Source organism: Hipposideros armiger, unplaced genomic scaffold, assembly GCF_001890085.2.
Source record: "Hipposideros armiger isolate ML-2016 unplaced genomic scaffold, ASM189008v1 scaffold_136, whole genome shotgun sequence".
Lineage (NCBI taxonomy): Eukaryota > Metazoa > Chordata > Mammalia > Chiroptera > Hipposideridae > Hipposideros > Hipposideros armiger.
The window spans coordinates 1,278,540-1,287,844 of NW_017731486.1; the positions used below are offsets into that span (position 1 = coordinate 1,278,540).

General features: G+C 40.8%; 1 protein-coding gene across 1 annotated transcript in view; it reads right to left on the reverse strand.

Moving 5' to 3' along the window:
* Positions 1-2,164: 2,164 nt before the first annotated feature.
* RALBP1 (ralA binding protein 1) overlaps positions 2,165-9,305 on the reverse strand; it is a 63,073-nt gene continuing 55,932 nt past the window's right edge. Inside the window, exons 9-11 of the mRNA XM_019649944.1 lie at positions 6,338-6,459; positions 5,982-6,105; positions 2,165-4,019 (exon numbers count right to left, since the gene is read on the reverse strand). Of these exons, the coding sequence (XP_019505489.1) occupies positions 3,753-4,019; positions 5,982-6,105; positions 6,338-6,459 (513 nt within the window). The 3' untranslated portion in view covers positions 2,165-3,752. The remainder of the gene's footprint in view (positions 4,020-5,981; positions 6,106-6,337; positions 6,460-9,305) is intronic.

The window sequence follows — 9,305 nt, forward strand, 5'->3', positions numbered from 1 at the left end:
ATTGATCCTCTTCTGTTTCTCTCCAGAAATGATAACTGAATTATCCAGTACTTAGGATCACTTTAACCTTTTGTAGTAGCCATTATCAGCCCCACTGCTAGTTGAGAATCTAGGGCAGGGTGGCCAGACTTAAAAATAAAAATACAGAAAAGGAGAGAAAAGCCAGGAAAGGGTATGTTAACACGGACATCGCTTCATTCCCTCTCAATCTATATATATGGTGACAACACAGGCAACAATCACCAACTGTGGGGCACACCACTGCTTTGAGCTTCAGTTTCCCGTTTGTTGTGAAAAATAAGACGATAGGTGCCAAATGGAGTTGCTTATGCTAAGCCCCACATCACCAAACTCTTCCAGAAATTGAATCTTAAACCAGTCACTCTGCATGGGTAGCGGCGGCTACCACTGACAGAACAACCCCCACAGCCACTCTCCCTGCTCGGTCACCCCAGCCCCATCCACTCCTTCCCACAGGACTGAGGGACCATGGCCCTTCCTTGCATGAGGCAGAACAAGATCAGACATGGCATGGTGAAGCGACTGGTCAAAGAAAAAATGTATGAAAAAGCAAAGCAACAAAAAGATTGAAAAAAATGAAAGCCAATTCACAGTAGCCAAGACATGGAAACAACTAAAATGCCCATCAGTAGATGACTGAATTAGGAAACTGGTACATTATACAATGGAGTATTACCCATAAGGAATGAAATCTTACCATTTGCAATGATATGGATGGACCTAGAGAACATTATGCTAAGTGAAGCAAGTCAGACAGAGAAAGACAAATACCATATCATCTCACTTACATGTGGAATCTAAAGAACTGAATAAACGAGCAAACTGAACAGAGATACATAGTCTCAGAGATGTAAAGGAAAAGCTGAGGGTCGCTAATTGGGAGGGGGGTGGGGATGAGGAAGGTGAGGGGATTAGAAAGCACAAATTGGTAGCCACAAGATTGCCACGGGGATACGAAAGACAGTTTGGGGAATATCAATAATGTAAAGATTTTGTAGGGTAGCCGATGAACACTTGTCTTATTGGGGAGTCTACTTCATAGATGGTGTAGATGCCTGACCACTGCACTGTACACCTGAAGCTGAAGCTGAATGATAATGTCAACTGTAATTTAATATATATATATTCAAAGGATGTAGAGTACAGCATACAGAATAGAGTCAATGGGATTATGACAGCTATGTGCGATGTCAGAGGGGTAGTGGATTGGGAGTAGGGAAGTTGTCACTTTGTGAGGGATGTGGGTGTTTCACTATTACATTGTTTTGTACACCTGAAACTAATTGAAAATGAAAAAAAATGAAAGCTCAGAGGTAAAAATTACACCTTTAAAAAGCAGGCAGAGATCCCGCAAGAGTCCCAGATGAAGATCCCAGATTGCCAGCGCCCACTGGAAGCTGCATATACTGCTCTTCTGCAGATTCATTAGAGAATGAAAAAGAGTTGGAAGAAGCTAAAGAATATAAGGAAGCATGTTTAGTACTGGATTCAGTGAAGTTAGAAGCCTGAAGTTTTCTGTACAGGGTGTTTTTTGCATTAATCCTGGGATTCACACCAAGATTCATTATTTTTTACCACTGCTCAAATAGTACAAGAGTGTGATTCTTTTTATGCAGTTGCGTATCTTCTTTGCCTAATTTAAATAAATTAATTCATCTAAAAAAAAACCAAACTCAGGAATAGCCTGGCCAGCACTAGTTAGGTAATCTGCCTGAAGACCCCTGCCATCCCCTATAAGGAAAGCAACTTTGCAGTAACCAACCCACTTTTTTGCCAAGTTGGGTCAGCTGACTTGTACATCATGCTAGAAGGGCAAAAGTCACAGAGGAAGCTGCAGACCCAATCCCAGTCAGCTCCTTCAGCAGCAAGCGCCGCTTTGGGGAAGGAGGACACCTGCTGCAAACCCTAGGAACCAGTGAATGGGCATCGACTCTGCCTAGGTGAGGAACAGAGTCAAAATGTGTTTTTCTCTCTTGGACCTTAAAGAAATATTAAGCCAACTCCCTGACAGCCACAGGGCACTCAATCATTTCAAAGGAAATGTACAAAAAATTACAAGCATTTTTTTTCTCAAATGGCTGTTGAATTTATTTGCTTGATCAATAATGGTCCTGGCAAAAATTAGTTAGCCAACACTGAGACAACTGTAATGAAATACTAAATTTTAAAAATCCATGATACCTTGATAGAAATTAGAGTTTACACAAACAGAAACGAAACCTCCAATATTGCCAGCAAATATAAAATGAATATAATATGAGGGACAGAACAGCAAGAAGGCTTTTATACATTTCTTTTTGACACCTGACCATATTTTCAGTCACCATAATAACTTCTCTCCAGATTTAAAAAAATAGTATGCTGATTTCTATAACAAAGCTTTTTTTTCATACAAAAATCAAATAATGGCCAACAAGTCACAACAGTGCAATAGGTAGAGGATAAAAAAAATCGCATCAAACAGGTGCTGAAAATAAATACTAACTAGGAGGAGGAGGAAATCAGAGCCCTCAGGGAGTCGTTTCCATCACCTTAACTGTAGTTTGTCTTCACAGCCATGAGAGCTGACCTACCTCATGGGTGCTATAAATTTGGACAGAGCATGACTGACTGAACAAGGTGCTGACAGCAGGGTCCCCAGATGCTTCAGGTCACCAAAGTGACAAAAACAAGAAAATGGGTTTGGGGATCGCAGCTATCATTAAAAGGAAAAGTTGTTTTTTTCTATTGCTCAATCTTGTCAATTGGGAGTCCATCAGCAGGTTCACTGAGACGATATGGATAATTGAAAACTTTTAGCAGTATATATATGGCTTATTCAGGCAAAGAGATGTTTACCTTCTAGCCCAAGCAAGCAATCTAAGTCATTCTGTTTGTAATGGAAGGTCAGTCACATAGAAGCTTTCTGGTTTGAAAAACAGATCCTTTATGTGGATTCCTGAGGTCAAGGTGGCTACTTTAACCAACCCAGTGAAAAGCATGTGCTGATCACTAGCCTCAGAGCAGCAGGAGCCAGGAGTGAAGTGGCCCCTCCTCCACGCTGGGCCACACTGCCCCCAACTGGCAGGTGGGCTCCACAGGCAGCTCTGTCTGCAACCAAGTAGGCCTTTCTGGTGACTCAGTCTCAAGGACCGGTTTAGGACTGTCAAAGGAGAGAGTGACATGGGTGCGTAAAGGTAACTCCAGTAAGAGCTATTCTGGTGAGTCAGGAAATATGAGGCGGCTCCCCATGACATAATCTGCACCAAAAGGGTGTAAAAGGCACAAGCAAGAGTGACTAGGTAAGCAGTGACCCTGGAGGGTGAGACGGGCGAGCCACAAGGCAGGAACAGTATTTACCTTGTTGGGTTCCTCGCCTTGAACGAGAGAAAGAGAGAGAGAGAGAGATCCTGATTCTGCCGTAATAAAAAAGCAAAGATGATTTTTGGTTTAAAAAGAAACCACTCAAGGGTTAAAATAGTTACTGTAAGTTAACAAAATTAATCTTCAAAATAAGCTATCTGGAAAACACATCTGTCCCCTACAAGCCTACAATGCGTCCACTGCTTTGTCCTCCCCTGTAGCCTGAGCCTGATGTGGAAAAGTCATATGTGTGAAAAAAGGAAGAGTCTCTGAGAAGAAAAGACATCTTTACAGAATGTACAGCAGAGAGTGTGCACTCTGACTCTCGGGATTACAGTAAGATGCACAGGTCTTGTTAGTTACGGAGGATTCCATGACCCACAGGATGCTCAGATGGGCGTCTCCTTCCTGTCTCTGCTCGGCGACGGCTTAGCCTGCTCCTTGCCTGCCTTTGGCTGCTCTTTAGCTGCTTTTGTTTCTGGGGCGCCATCTCTAGGCAGCTGGACAGCACCCGCTCGTTTCTCGGGCTCTTCGTCGTCCTGTGCCTGTGGCTCAGGCTTGGCTCGCTGCAGCTGGAGCAGGCGGAGCTGCACGCGCAGTTCGATGATGGCTTCTCGCTCTAAATGAATTGCTTGATTCAAATGATTGTTCTTTATCTTGAAGAATGACAGAAAGAGCCGTTGTCACTCATGAAGGTGAAAATGACTTGATTCAGGAGCAGAGTACAGTTAGCAAGGGTATCCTACATAAGAATCTATTTTTGTCAATTTAGTTGTGAAACAGAAGACATAAACACGAATGTGCAAATGAGACACATAAACACCTTGAATCAGAATGGATATAATTCAAGATATAAAACTCTGCTTCTAAATACAAAAGAGTAATAAGCATATCTGGAACACATATACCAACAGAAAACAATTATTTTAATAAATTTAGTTTTTTAGTGTTTAAAATTGATTTATGTTTTTGAACTGGCTCTTCAGCAGCCCTTAAATAAGGGGAAGATAAAAGTGACTTTAGTGGCAATTGGAGAATTTAGAGGTGGATAAAATCCTAGATTTATCTTAAAAGTGAGTGATTCTAGTCTTTTGTAAAAGGTATTACCTTACATCAGAACTGTGCTACTTAGTCAAACTACAGAAAACTATCAGCTCTAAATTATCTACACAGCAAAGTTGAGGTAACACAAACCAGTAACTAACCTCAACCTCACACCAACCTCCTTCCCTCCTCATATGGCATTTCTGAGTAGCCTGCATTTCTCAGCTTCCCTTGCTAGCTATGGCCATGTGACTGAGTCTTTGCTAATAGGGTATGAGCACAAGTGCTGAGTTCCACTTGTGCATCCTGCCCTTCACAATTGGCAATTCCTTGATTCTTTTTCTCCTTCCTGCTGATAAGAGTGCACAAGACAGAGTGGCCACTTTGGACCCCAAGTGGAAATAACCTGTATGGAGGATGGCTGACCTCAATGTCTGCTAAGACAAGAGATATAACTATTGTTCAAACCACAAGGAAACTGGGGGACAACTGCATAGTGAAAAGAAAGCGACAGATTTAAATGGTAAGAATTTTCCTCCTTACCCAAATAAAACATTGTTTCCAGATGTTTCACCTAAGACTTGAGAGAGAGAGAGAAGCCATTCTCTTAGAAAGGAATCTAAGAATAGCAGGACAGATTTGTTGCCCTCATTTAGGTGCATTCAGCTGCTGGGGAAAACCAGAGTTACCACCACACAGAGAACTAAAAGAATTCCACACAAAACCCTCTCCACAGAACCTGTAGACAGAGTTCAAAAAGGCTGCCCCAGAGGTCAAGGAAAGGCACTTGCCGTAATAGCCAGGGCTGTGCTGTGGGAGAAGCGAGCAGGGTTGCAACCTAGGCCACGAGGTAGCTTCCATTCTTTAGGAAGGCCTTATTTTGCTTTAACATTTTACAGATCATATTAAAATCCTAAGTAGGAAAACATTTCCAGAATTACAGTACTTGGGATGCAGGCTAAGCTGCTGTAACCAAGAGAATACTCTCATGGTTTGAACAAGATAGTTACATCTCTCGTTCAGCAGACATTCAGGTCAGCCATCTTCCATACAGGTTTTTTCCACTTGGGGTCCAAAGTGGCTGCTGTAAGTCTTATGCACTCTTATCAGTTTATTCTCACCTGCTGCTTTACAGGTGAAGGACTAAGAGAAAACTCTGTCCCTCATTTCTCCCAGAGGGAGATTCAGGAGGCTTTTCCCTCTTCCACTAGCATTTCTCTTTCCTTTCATCTTCTCTGGGATCACAGACAAGATCATTCAAAGCTGCTCAAACCAGCACAGTCAGGTAAGGCTCACCTTTACACAGGACAGAAAACTGTGTGGTACATACACTACAGTTAGGAAAGGTCACACCTCAGGGTGGCCTGACGAGGCCACACCTGTGCCATCTGTCTGGCCAGCAGTCAGCTTGTGCCCTGCATGCTCTTTGGTGAGATGTCCTCCTAAATTTCTCTCTACTCAATCTCCCCAGTTGGTTACCAAGGAAAACAAGAAAAATTCTAAGAGGAAATATGTAGTCGCTACCACTTTCTAGAAGTTAGTGTGATTTTTGGTTATTTTTCCCCAAAACTCACTTCTAGCTCTTCATTCTGTCTCTGTAAATCTTCCAAGATGATCTGAAGCTCTTCTTCATCTTCACTCTCACTTTCACTTTCAGAGGAGTATTCCTCAGTTTCACTTCGGCCATGTTGCTGACGACTTAAAAGGTAAGAGATCAAGAAAAACTTTACAAATAAATAAAGTGTGCTTGTCTGTTACCTCCCTTTTTTTAGATTTACCAAGTTTTCATGAGTTTACTCAAAATACTTATATTTACAAATAACTTAAAGATGATTAATTTTGCATGCCTAATTCTTTTGTATGAATGTCTGAGAGCTGAAAACAATTATGCTTATATTTAAGTGAACAATTCTTGGAAACTTTCCTTTACCTCTGAATTTCAGCAATCTCAGCTCTGAGGCGTTCAATCTCTTCTTTTTCTGAGGCAATCTGTCGGCGCAGAAACTGCTCCATGGCTAGAAGCTCCTCCTGTTCAGTCAGAATTTCATTCTCCTAAAATAATGATCATGGTGAATGCCTTTGAGAATATGAGTCTAAGGAAAGTTCACTTTTTGGGTTCTCATATGTTGCTCTGAAGTCTTTAGCCCCATACACATAATACACAATTTATGGCAAAGCTTACAAAAAATATCCTGTTTCCTTAATGTCAAGAAAAGGTAAACTAAGTTATTTGGGAGAAATGACTAGATTTTTCTCAAGACATAAAATGCCACTTAGGAGTCCCATGTTGTCGTTTTGCAAAGGCTCCCTGTGAGGCTGACACACTGGGCACAAAGCCAAAGTTCAAGTTTTTGCTTCACAGTCCTTTCCAAATGCCTTCCCACCTCTCAGTAAAGGGAGTGTTTATTTTAGGGACAAAGTGGCTTCCAATAATGTCACCAAGAAAAAAAGGGCCTAGGAGGTATACAGCTGGTGTCAACATCACCTTAGGCCACATCTAGTGAAGGGAAGATGTTCACAGAAAGACACCTTTTTTCCTCTCGCCACAAGCCACTGTCCTCAACCCATGTCTCCAGAGATAATATTTAAATAGTAAATATTCTGCTTTAAAAGAATACACATTTCTAAAATTGATAGGATCACCAGTTGATAGGGGAAAAATCCCTTGGGCAAGATCTAGCCCCTCAAACACAAAGAACCAATGCAGAGAAAATTTAGGTGGTAACAGAGATGTAAGGCTATGGAAATGAGGCGCTAGAGACAGACAAAGGTCTACAGCATTTCTTTCTAAACTACCGTATTTTGCTGTGTATAATACACACATTTTTGCCCTAATTTGTGAGGGAAAAATAAGGATGTGCATTGTACATGGGTAGTACTAATTCCATATCTATCTATCTATCTATCTATCTATCTATCTATCTATCTATCTATATGTTTTTAATTCTTTTATTTATGCTTATGAGTTAAAAGTGTGACTCTAGAAATCAATAACGATATCTGTATGCAAAATAATACCCTGGAATACGATAATCGGGTTTGTTGAACTTAGGACAAACTTGCAATGACAAAGAGTTCTTGGCTTTCTATGATGCGTAAATATCGTAAATTTGTTACTGGTACATATAGTTTCTTTACCTTGTATCTGTTCTTGTGTTTTGTAATTATTTGTTTGTTTTTAAGATTTTCTTTTTTAATTGGGGAATTGGGGGATGAGAACAGCACTGGGGAATTGGGGGGAGGGGAACAGACAAGTTGCTGTCCTTTTGTTCTTCAGTCTAGTTGTGGAGGACATTGCTTCACTGGCCCATGTTGGTATTAGTAGCATTGCGCTCTTCCCAGGTGAGGCAGATCAGTTGCCGGTCACGCCGGCTCTTGGCAGTTCATGCCAGTCACTCATGGTAGCTCATGGCAGCCCACTGCAGCAGGGGCTGCAGCCTATGCCATTCCTGGTGACTCATGGCAGCCCAACTCCAGGTCGAGCTGTTGTTCACCATCTTAGCTATAGAGGGCACAGTGTCACTGGCTCTCATGTGGGATCCGAACCGGGGCCCTGCTGCTCAAAGCTGGTGTCCCAAGCCAACTCTTAACCAACACGCCACTCGGCTGGCCCTGTAATTATGTTACATAAAATTTCTTGTACCTTAATATATAAAAAATAAATGCTAAAATTCCTTTAGAATACAAAAAAAAAGTACCTAAATGTAAACAAAAATTTGAATTAAAAAATTAAAACAAAATATTTTTTCCCCTGCAAGTTTGGGCCAAAAATGGTGTGCATTATACACGGGAGCATGTTATACACAGCAAAATATGGTAATAGGTGCCAAGAGGATAAGTAACTGTAATCAAACTTGAAAGACACTATGGTCAAGTTCCAAAGTGAACTACTCAAAGCCCCAATATGCATGAAGAATCTCTCAGAGATATAATTGCAGTATTCCCCAGGTGTTACAGACATGTTTATATTCCAAAAAATATCAGATTGAAAAATTCTGAAATAAAGGCATAATTTGGAACTTCATTCTCTCTCTTCAGGGGAAAAGAGTGATATGTCCCTGGCTAGGCACAACGATATTTTTCAGAAGTGACAGAAAAGGACTTAAACTTGGTAGGCTTTTGGAATTCCACATACATGAGTTTCTGGAAGCACAGACAGACAATGTCAGAGCCTATACCTTCATTTCTGGTGAAGCTCTGGGAATTTCCAGAACAGACTGAGGTTGACTTGAGAAACTCAGAAAGAAAGAAAAGAACTCATCTTCAGCTCTATTCCTGGAATACAGTAGATACTCAAGAGCTATTTGTCAAATCAATGAATGAAAAATAAAACAACTCATCAAATCAATGAATGAAAAATAAAACAACTCATCTCCATCAACTGACTTTCACCTGCGAAGAGTAAAATCAAAATATCTAAAAGGTGATATTAGCAACAACTATCAGTTAAAATCTGTATCTTACATTTCGAGGATCCCAAACTTTGTGATATCAGGAAGAACATGTTATAAATATTTATGAAAGTCCAATCTCATTAATATGGAACAAGTACCACTAATCTGTAATTTAGGAAAAATACCTATATCTCAGACCTGTGTGGATAAATGAAATTAAGCATGTAAAACAGTCAGTGTCCAGTAAGAAGCATTCATTCAGCAAAAGATAGTTTCTTTCTCCAGCTAAACATTTAAGCAAATGCCACATAAAGGTAGGGCCAAACAACAGGCAATCCCTCTAAAACCTCGAAATTATCTTAAAGTTTGGTTAAAAGACACACCTCTGTAAATGACCTTCTCAAATTATAATATGAGATTACCATGAAGGGTCTTGCAACACACTGATGAACAACCAAATGGGTCAAAGAAGAAATCAATATCTTGGGCCGGCCGAGTGGCGCG